A 14,697-nucleotide genomic window follows, 5' to 3' on the forward strand; every position below is an offset into this window, starting at 1 on the left:
GCCTCACCCCTGATGCCCAGGTGTGTGTGTGTGTACCTGTAGGGACCTCTCTCCAGGAGGTGATGAGGCGGGGTTTGGTCTGACTGAGGACGGGCCCCACCTCTGAAGCCCAGGTGTGTGTGTGTACCTGTAGGGACCTCTCTCCAGGAGGTGATGAGGCGGGGTTTGGTCTGACTGAGGACGGGCCCCACCTCTGAAGCCCAGGTGTCCCCCGTAGAGCAGGCCAAGGCCCCCAGCAGAGACAGACACATCCAGGAGGCTGAGTACTGCTTCCCAAAGTCCACCGGAATCTCCCCTGGACCCACCTGATTAGAACCAGGACCACACAAAGGAAATAACCTCAGATGAGTGACAGATGTGTGGCCGGCTCACTTGGCTGAGGCAGCGGTTATATGTATTCAGATATATCGTTGATTGACTGATTGATTGATTGATTGACCTCGATCATATAGAGCAGCGCCAGCTCTGTGGGGACACCACCGTTACAGAACACCTGCACCCAGTTCCTCTGACCACCTGGAGGGGGGCAAAGGGGACACACATTAAAATGATAGTTCACCTCCAAAATGTTTCACTTCCTTTTGACTTCCCCGGGGGTGGGTTTCCTTGTTAAATAAGATACACTTCAAAACAGGTGAACTATCCCTTTAAGGACAAATGACTTACGCAGGTGTTTAAAAATAAAAATAATAAACCAGATATTACTGACTGAGGCAGACTATGCAATCCAGTAGCGGGATGTTGCTTACTGGAGTGTGGCCTGACTATCTCTTGAGAGTCATTAAGCCTAGCTGCTGGCCTAGCTGCTGGCCTAGCTGCTGGCCTGGCCTAGCTGATGGCCTAGCTGATGGCCTAGCCGCTGGCCTAGCTGCTGGCCTAGCTGATGGCCTAGCTGCTGTAACTTGTTACCTTCTTTATAGTCAGAGTCTAGTTTCTTCTTGACGTCTCCTTTCCAGCGTGTCAGCTTGGAGGAAGTGATGAAGAAAGCCAGCAGGGCAGAGAAGAAACTTATGTTGGCCATGGTGAGGATGAAGCCGACCAGCAGGGCTGTAGGGGACAGGGAACAAAAGCATGAAAACAATACAACTCAAACACTCTTACCTGATCCCAGATCTGTTTGTACTTGTTCATAGCCAACTCTTTGGGCCGTTGTTATGACCACGGGAGCTGGCTCTAACAGATCTGGGACCAGGTTACAAACTAGGTCTAACTACCTTATCAGAACAGTACTACAGAACCTCTACTCTCTCGGTATGTTTGAGAAAATCATGATGAAAGTGGCCATTTTATGCCCTTTTTAGACCTACTGTATATATGCCTCCTGTAAGACCCTATGATCTGTACACGATACAGACAACATCTTGTTGTCAACATACTCCTTATAGTGTGCCTTATGGCTATGTCTTGATTTTTTAGGATTTTTTTTTTTACATTCATTTTTTATTCAACATTAAATATTCATATGAACATCTGAAAAGTAACTTTTTTTTGATTGAGTTAATTTTAAGACATTGTTTGTGACAATATACTCTACAAATGCATCACCAGAGTTGTCTCTCTGCTGATTTAAGTTATGATACATGTTATGAACACCAACACAGTGAATGGGGGAAAACGGTTGTTTTCTTTAAACTCCCTCTGCTGGTGATTTGCTGAATGTGCAATCATGTCATTGGTCAATTACCTATAATGCACATTTCTATGTATAAAATGGATTATATCTTCAAAAGTACCAGAGAACCCATTTTGAAGAGTATATTGTTGAATTAATATTCATATTTTTGTTATGTTGGGTAAAGTAAATGTGATAACGTTTATTTCTGAATCTAGATGTACTCCATATTTGAGAGGACACGGACTATATTGACTCCAAGATGTTGTCTGTGTCATGTACGGTTCAAGGGTCATAGGGTCTTACAGGAGGCATGTATAGTTTTAAAAAGATCCTAAAATTAACACCTCCCTCATGATTTTCTTTAAAATAGTTTGGGATACAAAATGTCAAAAGAACATTCCTCACAGTTTCTATGTGAGAATTGCCAGAACAATCGGTTATACCCAAAATATTTATGGGCTATTCTGCTGTGGAATGTACCAATTAGTACATGAATAAACTGCTTTAGTCAGTTGAATAATGTGATTCAGCACAGACCCTGATTAAAAGAATGGTGACTAATTAATTCCTCTCAGATCCAGATCACGAGGACTGCTGATGGCCTGGTGTGACTGACATCAGGGGCAACCCCTCTTCTCATACGCCTGGGGCTGCTGGAACTGTGTGGAATGCATCTTAGAATTAATCATATCATTAAAACACCCAACAGAGACTCCTAAGGTTAAACTGATACTTGGGATTTTGGCAACGAGGCCCTTTATGTACTTCCCCAGAGTCCGATGAACTCTCAGATAACATTATGTCTCCATGTCCAGTATAAAGGAAGTTAAGATGTAGATAGCACATTGCTTTGAAGTATATGGGTGATGCTAGTTAGCGTTGGCTCACAAAACTACATGTAACTTCCCTCATACTGGACACGGAGACATAAAAATGGTATGAGGTCATCTGACTCTGGGGAAGTAGATCAAAGAGCCTCATTACCAAAATCACAAAGTACCTCTTTAATAGTTTTCTCCCCTAATAATTTGTTGGATGAGTTTGAGATTTGATGGATCAATATATATATATATACACATTTTTTTTAAATTAGCAAGATAAAACATTAAATGATATATTTTTAAGGATGTTTTAAAACATTTATGCTCAGTTTCTGCTTGATGCTTCTGTTTCCATGCTGCCTGCTACAAAAATCATTCACTTTATCAAATCAGTCTTTGCTTTTGAAATGGCAATCTTTATTTGGTTGGCATTTCATATTCAAAATAACTAATTAATGTAGAAACATTGAACATTGTCCTATCTCCTGTTTGTTTCATCAACAAACAAAGCATGTACAAAATAGTATTATGCAGTACCAGTCGAAAGTTTAACACTATGAAATAATACATATGGAATCATGTAGTAACCAAAAAAAGTTTTAAATCAAAATATGTTTTATATTTGAGATTCTTCAAAGTAGCCACACTTTGCTTTGATGACAGCTTTGCACACTCTTGGCATTCTCTCAACCAGCTTCATGAGGTAGTCACCTGGAATCCATTTAAATTAACAGGTGTCCATCATTACTTTAAGACATGAAGGTCAGTCAATCTGGAAAATGTCAAGAACTTAGTTTTTTTCAAGCACAGTCGAAAAACCATCAAGCGCTATGATGAAACTGGCTCTCATGAGGACCGTCACAGGAAAGGAAGACCCAGAGCTACCTCTGCTGCAGAAGATAAGTTCAATAGAGTTACCAGCCTCAGAAATTGCAGCCCAAATAAATGCTTCAGAGTTTAAGTAAAAGACACATCAACATCAACTGTGTGAATCAGGCCTTCATGCTGCAAAGAAACAACTACTAAAGGACACCAATAAGAAGAAGAGACTTGCTTGGGCCAAGAAACACGAGCCATGGACATTAGACCGGTGGAAATCGGTCCTTTGGTCTGAAGTGGAGATTTTTGGTTCCAACCGCCGTGTCTTTATGAGACGCAGAGTAGGTGAACAGATGATCTCTGCATGTGTCGTTCCCACGTGATGCATGGAGGTGTTGGTGTGATGGTGCGTTGCTGGTGACACGGTTGGTGATTTATTTAGAATTCAAGGCACCCTTGCAGAGAAGAATGGGAGAAACTCCTCAAATACAGGAGTGCCAAGCTTGGAGCATCATACCCAACAAGACTCTAGGCTGTTATCACTGCCAAAGCTTGGAGCATCATACCCAAGAAGTCTTCAGGCTGTTATCGCTGCCAAAGCTTTAACAAAGTACTCAGTAAAGGTTCTGTGGTATTGTGATGTCATTATGGGGTTATTGTGATGTCATTATGGGGTTATTGTGATGTCATGAGGTATTGTGTTTGTAGATTGAGAAAAAAACAAAACTATTTAATCAATTTTATAATAAGGCTGTAAAGTAACAAAAATGTGGAAAAATCAAGGGGTCTGAATACTTTCTGAATGCAGTGTAGATACTGAATAGTATTATACAGTAGATACTGAATAGTATTATACAGTAGATATAGATATCATAAAATGAGAGGTACAGTGGTAGTAGTAGTAGTTAATGTGGTCTTACCTCTCCAATTGAGGAGGAGGAGGGTGGTGGTGGTGGTAGTAGTAGTTAATGTGGTCTTACCTCTCCAATGGAGGGGGTAGATCCTATCAGCTGTTATAGTACTAGTGGTAGTGGTGGTACTAGCAGTAAATACAGTTTAAGTCGGAAGTTTACATACACCATAGCCAAATACATTTCAACTCAGTTTATCACAATTCCTGACAATAATTTGGAAGTATGTTTGGGGCCATTGCCCATTTGGAAGACCCATTTGCAACCAAGCTTTAACTTCCTGACTGATGTCTTGAGATGTTGCTTCAATATATCCACATCATTTTCAATTCCTCATGATGCCATCTATTTTGTGAAGTGCACCAGTCCCTCCTGCAGCAAAGCACCCCCACAACATGATGCTGCCACCCCCGTGCTTCATGGTTGGGATGGTATTCTTCAGCTTGCAAGCCTCCCCATTTTTCCTCCAAAAATAACGATGGTCATTATGGCCAAACAGTTCTATTTGTGTTTCATCAGACCAGAGAATATTTCTCCAAAAGGTACGATCTTTGTCCCCATGTGGAGTTGCAAACCGTAGTCTGGCTTTTTTATGGTGGTTTTGGAACAGTGGCTTCTTCCTTGCTGAGCGGCCTTTCAGGTTACGTCGATATATAGGACTCGTTTTACTGTGGATTTAGATACTTTTGCACCTGTTTCCTCCAGCATCTTCACAAGGTCCTTTGCTGTTGTTCTGGGATTGATTTGCACGTTTCGCAACAAAGTACGTTCATCTCTAGGAGACAGAACGCATCTCCTTCCTAAGCAGTATGAAGGCTGCGTGGTCCCATGGTGTTTATACTTGTGTACCATTGTTTGTACAGATGAACGTGGTATCTTCAGGCGTTTGGAAATTGCTCCCAACGATGAACCAGACTTCTGGAGGTCTACAATTTGTTTTTGGAGGTTTTGGCTGATTTCTTTTGATTTTCCCATGATGTCAAGAAAAGAGGCACTGAGCTTGAAGGTAGGTCTTGAAATACATCCACATGTACACCTTCAATCGACTCAAATGACGTCAATTAGCCTATCAGAAGCTTCTAAAGCCATGACATAATTTTCTGGAATTTTCCAAGCTGTTTAAAGGCAGTCAACATAGTGTATGTAAACTTCTGACCCACTGGAATTGTGATACAGTGAATTATAAGTTAAATAATCTGTCTGTAAACAATGATTGGAAAAATGACTTGTGTCATGTACAAAGTAGATGTCCTAAACGGACTTGCCAAAACTATAGTTTGTTAACAAGAAATGTGTGGAGTGGTTGAAAAACAAGTTTTAATGACTCCAACCTAAGTGTATGTAAACTTCTGACTTCAACTGTAATGTGGTCTTACCTCACCAAGGGAGGAGGGGGTAGCTCCTATCAGCTGTTGTAGTACTAGTAGTAGTGGTATATAATGTGGTCTTACCTCACCAAGGGAGGAGGGGGTAGCTCCTATCAGCTGTTGTAGTACTAGTAGTAGTGGTAGTATATAATGTGGTCTTACCTCTCCAAGGGAGGAGGGGGTAGCTCCTATCAGCTGTTGTAGTACTAGTAGTAGTGGTAGTATATAATGTGGTCTTACCTCTCCAAGGGAGGAGGGGGTAGCTCCTATCAGCTGTTGTAGTACTAGTAGTAGTGGTAGTATATAATGTGGTCTTACCTCTCCAAGGGAGGAGGGGGTAGCTCCTATCAGCTGTTGTAGTACTAGTAGTATATAATGTGGTCTTACCTCTCCAAGGGAGGAGGGGGTAGCTCCTATCAGCTGTTGTAGTACTAGTAGTATATAATGTGGTCTTTCCAAGGGAGGTGGTCGCTCCTATGGTTGTTGTAGTAGTAGTAGTAGTAGTAGTAGTAGTAGTAGTAGTAGTAGTATATAATGTGGTCTTACCTCTCCAAGGGAGGAGGGGGTAGCTCCTATCAGCTGTTGTAGTACTAGTAGTAGTAGTATATAATGTGGTCTTACCTCACCAAGGGAGGAGGGGGTAGCTCCTATCAGCTGTTGTTGTCTTGGTGGTGGTGGTAGTAGTAGTAGTAGTAGTAGTAGTAGTAGTAGTAGTAGTAGTATATAATGTGGTCTTACCTCTCCAAGGGAGGAGGGGGTAGCTCCTATCAGCTGTTGTTGTCTTGTAGTAGTAGTAGTAGTAGTAGTAACAATCATTTTTATGGGAGCATCATTTGAGGAGAACATTTATTTGACACAGACAATTAGTAACAGCATCATGATGATATGTGTAACATGATGATATCACAGGTGAACGAAACCCATGACTGATCATAACAGAAACCCGTATTGAATCACAGTCTGATTTGGCAAACAAAAGCTGAACATGTCAGTGCTTCCCCTATATTCATTTAGCAGCGGCGGGCCGCCACATCAAAACAGATCAACATGGTGAAAACGTTTTCAGTGTGAACTTAAAATGACTAAAACCAGATAGAAAGTATGTAGAAAAGATAAACGGAGCGATATCTTTTTAAATAAGATCATCTGAGAACTAACCATCACCAAAATAAAAAACTAGACAGTCAGAGAGAATCTAAAATGTTTTTTAAAATGTCCTGGCATGGGGCCCCAATAGACTTGTTTTAACAAAGTTTTAGTTATATGACATAAGCCATGGTCAAATGTGTAGTATTGCAGGAAATGATCTTAAAATTAAAAAAAAAAAAAATCTCATCCCCATGAAAGTGTATAACTGCAAGAAACTCTTTGAAAACTGTGGCCACGCCCACGACCACACCCACAACCACGCCCACACCCAGAAGTATCATTACCTACTAGCTACAGTGTGTTGTTGCTGCGTTTTAGACTACTAGCTACAGTGTGTTGTTGCTGCGTTTTGCAAAGTAGTGTGTGTTGCTGCGTTTTAGACTCATTACCTACTAGCTACAGTGTGTTGTTGCTGCGTTTTAGACTACTAGCTACAGTGTGTTGTTGCTGCGTTTTAGACTACTAGCTACAGTGTGTTGTTGCTGCGTTTTAGACTACTAGCTACAGTGTGTTGTTGCTGCGTTTTAGACTACTAGCTACAGTGTGTTGTTGCTGCGTTTTAGACTACTAGCTACAGTGTGTTGTTGCTGCGTTTTAGACTACTAGCTACAGTGTGTTGTTGCTGCGTTTTAGACTACTAGCTACAGTGTGTTGTTGCTGCGTTTTAGACTACTAGCTACAGTGTGTTGTTGCTGCGTTTTTACTAGCTACTTTTAGACTACTAGCTACAGTGTGTTGCTGCGTTTTAGACTACTAGCTACAGCTGCGTTTTAGACTACTAGCTACAGTGTGTTGTTGCTGCGTTTTAGACTACTAGCTACAGTGTGTTGTTGCTGCGTTTTAGACTACTAGCTACAGTGTGTTGTTGCTGCGTTTTAGACTACTAGCTACAGTGTTGTTGCTGCTGCGTTTTAGACTACTAGCTACAGTAGCTACAGTGTGTTGTTGTTGCTGCGTTTTAGACTACTAGCTACAGTGTGTTGTTGCTGCGTTTTAGACTACTAGCTACAGTGTGTTGTTGCTGCGTTTTAGACTACTAGCTACAGTGTGTTGTTGCTGCGTTTTAGACTACTAGCTACAGTGTGTTGTTGCTGCGTTTTAGACTACTAGCTACAGTGTGTTGTTGCGTTTTAGACTACTAGCTACAGTGTGTTGTTGTTACGTTTTAGATTTAAGTTGGTTCGTGTCGGGTTTGTTCTTTCAACCGTTTCTGCATTGTTTCTCAGTAGACAGGGGCAATACGTTGTCAGGTAGAGGTGTTTGAACTTAGTGCTGCTTAAACAGTACACAATTGGGTCCACTAGACAGTCCATGTGGGAAAAAACTATGAAACCATCATAGACCTGAACAGCTATATTCTCAGCATTCTCTAAATCCATGGCTCTGACAATCAACAGAACAATTCTAGCGATGGTACAAGGCAGGAAACAGAAAGAAAAGAGCAGCATGACAGAGGTGACCAGAAACACTGCTCGACGCAGCTTGGTCCTGTCACCTACTGTCTTCTTTTTGAGTCTGTTGACAATGCGGACCGTGCAGTACACCAACACAAAGAAAGGGATGAGAATCTGGGTGAAGAATACAACCTCTCTCAGAGTGTCAGTGACGTCCCCATGACTGCTACAGCAGCCGGTCTTCAGCATGGTGGGGATCGTCAAAGGGAGCAGTACTAGCCAGATGAAGACAGATATATGAGGGGACTTTTTGAGGACAAAGTCCTTGTTCCCAGGATGAACCACGTTGAAGTAGCGATCGAGTGAAATCACAGCCAGGAAGCCGATACTGGCGCCTCGGTTCAGAAACAGCATGAAGAGCATGGCTTTGCAGATCTTTCCGTCCACACTCTGTCGCTCTCCGCGAAGAAAATTGTAGGCGTTGACTGGCAAACAGCCTAGCAGAAGGAGGTCAGCCAACACCAGATTGAACAGGAAAAGGTTGTTGGAGTTCAGCTTCCAGAAGTCCAGCTTGAAGATGAAGAGGTAAAGCACTGAGAGGTTAAGAGGCAGAGCCAGGGTGAACTCCACAATCATCACAGAGGCGTAGAATGTATACAAGGGCAGATTATCTGCTGTGCAGTTATCGTTCAGAAGATCCTCTTCCATAATATGAAGCTGGCAAAACCTGTCCCCTTTTTACAGTCAAAGCCTGATCCTGTCCGAATCCTTAAGGAGGAAAAGTAGTCCTCAACGCCAAGAGAGTGTGTTTAAGAGAAGGGAAGCTCCTATTCCGTGTGCAGACCTGGTGAAACTGAAGGACTGTACTTCAGTCTGGAAGTAATTCCCCCCCCCCAGGCAGTCGTTGTAAACTGTTCAGACTTGTTGGTTGAGCAGCTTCCATTCCTGAGTAGGCGAGTCGCCACAGGACCAATAGATAAGCAGTTGGTCCCACGAGGGATTGAGAATATAGTGGAAGACATTGCATCAACACACAACAACTATTTTTTTTCCCATATTTGTCATATTGGGGCGGCAGGGAGCCCAGTGATTAGAGCGTTGGGCCAGTAACCGAAAGGTTGCTGGATCGAATCCCCGAGCTGACAAGGTAAAAATCTGTTGTTTTGCCATTGAACAAGGCAGTTAACCCACTGTTCCCCTGAACAAGGCAGTTAACCCACTGTTCCCCTGAACAAGGCAGTTAACCCACTGTTCCCCTGAACAAGGCAGTTAACCCACTGTTCCCCTGAACAAGGCAGTTAACCCACTGTTCCCCTGAACAAGGCAGTTAACCCACTGTTCCCCTGAACAAGGCAGTTAACCCACTGTTCCTAGGCCGTCATTGTAAATCATATGTTTTTCTTAACCGACTTGCCTGGTTCACTTTTATATACAGATGTTTAAGTTATCTTTTTCCATTCGCTACATATTCTCCCTGCTGAATTCCTACATGAAGTAGGCCTAAGTAAGTGCCGGGGCGTGCTTCTGGTTGCACAACACATCCGTGGGAATTAACATGTAGGTGAGGCTGTCATAACACCTTTTGATTGATTAAACACACAGAACTACAAGGTGAAGACACAGGCAGTTCTTCCGCTGGAAGTCACAGAATACCTCCTGAGCAGGAAGGTTTTATTTTGATTCATTGATTTATGTTCTATTGTTTGTTTACCTCCCAGGGCTCCGCCGTGGTCCAGACTCCTCTTCTTCAGGGCCCGTGTGGTGAGAGTCAGAGGAACCAGGATGGAGAACAACCATCGCCACGGAGACACCGGCTGGAGAGTGCCTGGAATGACGCATTGAATTAGGTTATAGCTCTAGCTAATAATCAGTGTTTCATCAAGTCGTGCTTCATCCTCTTTAACAAACATCTACTACTGAAACCATCTCTCCTTGTCTATATTCTGGAATGAGGTGAATAGAAGCCTCTCTTTTTTAGGGAGGGGGGCAACAGAGCTAGGAAGGGGGGAAGCAACAGAGCTAGGAAGGGGGAAGCAACAGAGCTAGGAAGGGGGAAGCAACAGAGCTAGGAAGGGGGGAAGCAACAGAGCTAGGAAGGGGGGAAGCAACAGAGCTAGGAAGGGGAGAGCAACAGAGCTAGGAAGGGGAGAGCAACAGAGCTAGGAAGGGGAGAGCAACAGAGCTAGGAAGGGGAGAGCAACAGAGCTAAGAAGGGGGGAGCAACAGAGCTAGGAAGGGGGGAAGCAACAGAGCTAGGAAGGGGGGCCCATCTTGCTTATATAGTGTTGAGAGAAAGTTTGCACTCTTTAGCATTGTCTCTATTTCTACAACAAAACATGTTCTCCCCTCTTATGGGTAACGGCAAGAGCATGTTTTGCAGCCTCTAAACTTCTCACTCATCCGTATTCATGATTCATTCGTGTTTTTTTCTTAATCTTGGCACTATCAAGATTAATTTAGAAGTGTTCTGAAACATCTTCTATATGGGACCAAATACTAGACTTTTGACTACTTCAATCCACTTTGAGCTCATTAATCTAGAGATTTACATACTTTTTTCCCCACAAAGAAATGTAATGTTGGATCAATTTTCTCAATAAAGAAATTCAAAAGTACAATTGTTTGTGTGTTATTTGTTTAAATCAGATGAACTTGATCTATTATTAGGAGTAGGACTTAGATGAAGATCTGATGACATTTATGCAGAACATTTATTATTATTTTAAAAGGGTTAACAAGCTTTTTATAACCCACAATGGTAGGGAAAACACTGGACATAACTGACAAGGTGTGTGTGAGCATGTCCACGCACGCAGGTGTGTCTTACCATAATATGTGCTGGCTGTGATGGAAATGATCCAGAAGAAGAGGGAGATGGCCAGGGTGGCACACAACACGATCATATCAGTCATCATCTTGAGGTATTCTTTCATTTGTATCTCATCCTCAAAAATCATTGTGGAAGAAGTGAATAGAACCTGTGGAAGTCATCGACATTACCTTGGGCACTGGTTTAGTTATATGACAGATGGCTTACAGGGGACGGTTAGTAGCCTGGTCCAAGGTCTGTTTGTGCTGTCTTGCCAACTCCTGTGGGCACATTGACACACCAGGCAGAACTCGGACCAGGCTAGTCTGGGCAGCGGCTGGTGGGCTTTATGGATCTCCATCATAAACCCACTAACAGCTGCCCAGGCTAGGTAGGACCAGGCCATTACTCCTAAAAACGTAAGACAGACCGGACAGCGTCATAAGTCGCTAGCCAACTAGCTAGCTAACGTTAGTTGTTTACTGGTGTGGAACTAGCAGCTAGCTAGCAAGCTAATAAATCGGAAAGTGGGCTAAAGAAAATAGGGTAAAGGTTGCACCTGAAGTAGCCGAAGCCATGGCTTTGTATCCTGCTTCTTCCATTGTGGGGAAGTGCCAATACAACTAGTTAATGTAACTTGTCTCTCCCTATAAGATAACTTAGCGAGATGAGACGATTCACAGCTGTCACAGTCCTGTAGCGGAGTCAGATTTCAAAACACAGGACTCGTTGTTCATCTTCTGTGGATTTTATATGGCGGTTGGAAACCAACTTAAAGGTGCATTACCGCCACCAACTGGACTGGATTGTGGACCAAATACAGGGAAAGTTGAAATCCTACCCAATTTTCTCAACTCCCTAAGAACGTAATACATAATGAAATACTACATTCCCTTATTATTTCCCCAGCAGTTCACTTTCATTGTTGACTGAGAACCGGATGTGGATTTAAAGAAATACATGCGTACTTCCGCTAATCTGTCAGATTAAAATTGAATATTTCACAAAAATAAATTATTCACCAAACACAAATCCATCAATACGTTTGAGTAATAAATACAAAATGAAATATATTATTCGGCGTTAATGTGATTTTTTTTTTCACGATTAGGATATCCATGTATTACTTACATACATTTAAACATCATGAATTTCATGGGCCTCATGTATCAACCATGTGCAGGCACAAATCTGTGCATAAACCATGCGTGGGATAATTTCCACCCAAATTGTGAGATTAATCAATATGAACGTTTGCTTGAGCGTGACTGAGTAAATTTACGCACAGCCATAAACATACGTAGGCACAGTGCCAAGTGGTGGAATGAGGGAACTGCTTGTCAAGCGTGTGGAAAATATATATTGAAAATGTGTGAAATTGTTCCGAGTAATAATTCAATCATTTTTCGATTGAATTGTATTTCAATTGTGAATTCATGCAACACATATTGACAGGCTATATATCATTTGACCACATCAGTGCATTTGTTATGATAATAATCCATATAATGTACAGTCATTTGTTAAATTAGAGGCAAGTGTTAAAGTTAAACCATTGTAGAAATACTATAAAAGACTGAGATAATGGAAATCACATGAGAGATGGCTGATCATGCGCTGTTACACTGCATTTATCAGAGCGCGTTTTTAGAGACCGGTGGTACTTTTTACAGATTGGTACAGATTGGTTTATCAGATATCGTTCCCCAAAGAATTTGTTCTTAACTGACTTGCCTAGTTAAATAAAGGTTAATTAATATAAAATTAATTAATATTATATATATATATATGTGGGGCCTAATTTATCAATATTGCTAGAAACTATTCTAAAATACTTCTTATGAACGGAATGTAGAATGTTTCTACGCATAGAAAAGGTGTGATTTGTTTATTTATTTTAAATAGAAAAAGTGTAACAAATCAAACTTTTTCTATGCGTAGAAACTTTCTACATTCCGTTCATAAGTAGTATTTTAGAATAGTTTCTAGCAATATTGATAAATTAGGTCCCTGACATTTTATAAAGAGTGTAAGCCAGGCGTGTTTTATTATAGTGGCTAGCGTAGCACATGGAGATGTGTGAAACTTACTCCTTAGCCGAGGTGTCCCGTTTACATCGCCTCATTAGTTAGTTGTTGAGGTAACATGACTGTCTTTTAATGGAAGAAGGCTGAGGTCCCGAGTTTGCGCCAGATGTGGATCTAAGTGGTATTAGCTAAGCTACTAGGTATTTTGCATGTTTAGTATAATTATGTACAATTAATTCACCTGTGTGTCAATATATGAGTAGTCATTAGCAGGCATGGGCTATTACTGCAATTTCATAAAACGATCAAGTTCCGGGGAGTAGAGTGGTCTTCTGTTAAAATATAAGCTAAACATAATACTCTTTACAAACAAACTCACCACCAATAGTTTACCATCAAAGTACAATAGTGTGTACACTATAAAGCATTATGATTAAAAGCCCTTGTTACCTACCCAAATATAACGAAATTGTCTGCTGGTCGAAAATCCTCTATCACTACCTTCTGAAATCAAACAGTCATAGTGACTTTTTAAAGCGGACTTGGATTCACCCTGAATCAAAAAGCATGTCAAATAATTTGTAGTATGACGTGATATGAAGAAGCCCCAGCCACTGACTGAGGACTCTTTGATTGAGCCCTATAATACCAGGAAACTTCATAGCTGTTTTCCTGTAATACCAGGAAACACGGCTTCACAGTGGTGTGTTGGTTCCAACAGTTCAACCACACAGACATTATCTCAGAAATATGTAGTTAAAAATATTTATTCGTTCCAATTATTATTTTCAATGTGCCCTGCCTTCTAGAAAGACGAACTGAAAGACATACGTTATATTTATATACTGTAATGAAACAGCCAGAGAGCAGGTCTCGAACCCTCGACCATCGAGCCCGAGGTCCGGCGCGCTATCGACTGGGCCGCAAAAGCATACTCGTGCGGCAGAATCGATTTCCGCGTTTATAAACCCAGGGTCGTTACAATACATTCATAGAGGGTTTAGATCGTATCTACGTCAGAGTAATAACCACGTCTGGTCTATAGGACATATGTGGGGGAAATTCTTGCAACATTCAGAAGCATGAATTAAGGAATAGGCCTATCAGATTTGCAAATCCCCCTGATAAAGCCCCAGGCTGGACATACTAATTAAGTAATAGGTCTATCTAAGTTTCAAAACCCTCGATAAACCCCGAGACTAATGAATGAATAGGCCTATCAGAGTTACAAAACACCCAACAAAACCACAGGCAGGGCCGAGACAGTAGAGGACTATTTCAGGAGTAGAACTGGATCCCTGTAGTTACAATATCCGGCCAGTAGAGGGGGACCTCACCCCACTTTAAATCACATCAATCCATGATCCATGAATCCACTCAAACCAGATTTCAAACCATGTATTCAGCTCGGTCTAACACACATTATACTCATAATGACTAAGCACTCTCAAGCAGTTGGCATTTAGGTGATAATGCCAGAGAAGCTGGTGTCTGGAGGATATATTGACACCGGGGTGTAGTTCGTCGAGGAAAGTCTGCAAACGAGATGCACTTCGTTTTGTTTGACCTTTTTTCAATGTACATTTTTTAGCATATATCCATCAAAATGATGCCAACTGATTCATGATTTTGACTGGCTGAGAAACGCTGCCTGTCTCTCGTCCCCGACATGTTCATTACAATGGGACTGGTGGAGATCGAATTTGAATATATATTTTCTTTTTGCAAATGTCAGAGAGATTTATTCAAATCTACACTGTTGAAAACTACATGTTAGTCTAAAAG

The 14,697-nt window shown here is 41.6% G+C and overlaps 2 protein-coding genes and 1 long non-coding RNA gene across 3 annotated transcripts in view; all 3 read right to left on the reverse strand.

Annotated features, from left to right (window-relative positions):
* The window catches only part of tmem19 (transmembrane protein 19), a 32,782-nt gene extending 20,962 nt beyond the window's left edge, over positions 1-11,820 (reverse strand). Inside the window, exons 1-6 of the mRNA XM_065021292.1 lie at positions 11,445-11,820; positions 10,904-11,054; positions 9,788-9,901; positions 910-1,047; positions 440-516; positions 128-305 (exon numbers count right to left, since the gene is read on the reverse strand). Of these exons, the coding sequence (XP_064877364.1) occupies positions 128-305; positions 440-516; positions 910-1,047; positions 9,788-9,901; positions 10,904-11,033 (637 nt within the window). The 5' untranslated portion in view covers positions 11,034-11,054; positions 11,445-11,820. The remainder of the gene's footprint in view (positions 1-127; positions 306-439; positions 517-909; positions 1,048-9,787; positions 9,902-10,903; positions 11,055-11,444) is intronic.
* Positions 6,861-7,372, reverse strand: LOC135572753 (uncharacterized). The gene is made up of 2 exons (XR_010464463.1): positions 7,072-7,372; positions 6,861-7,001 (listed from the first exon to the last, which is right to left on the reverse strand). It is a non-coding gene; the product is annotated as an uncharacterized LOC135572753 (long non-coding RNA).
* LOC115121118 (12-(S)-hydroxy-5,8,10,14-eicosatetraenoic acid receptor-like) lies at positions 7,768-9,771 on the reverse strand. Its single transcript, XM_029650149.2, has one exon. It carries the CDS (start codon positions 8,782-8,784, stop codon positions 7,825-7,827), a length of 960 nt encoding a protein of 319 aa, XP_029506009.1. The 5' UTR covers positions 8,785-9,771; the 3' UTR covers positions 7,768-7,824.
* Positions 11,821-14,697: the final 2,877 nt, after the last annotated feature.

Source organism: Oncorhynchus nerka, linkage group LG8, assembly GCF_034236695.1.
Source record: "Oncorhynchus nerka isolate Pitt River linkage group LG8, Oner_Uvic_2.0, whole genome shotgun sequence".
In the NCBI taxonomy this organism is placed as follows: Eukaryota; Metazoa; Chordata; class Actinopteri; order Salmoniformes; family Salmonidae; genus Oncorhynchus; species Oncorhynchus nerka.

Coding starts and splice junctions, on each gene's coding strand:
- LOC115121118 (XM_029650149.2), bottom strand. CDS start 8,784: ATGGAAGAGGATCTTCTGAACGATAACTGCACAGCAGATAATCTGCCC.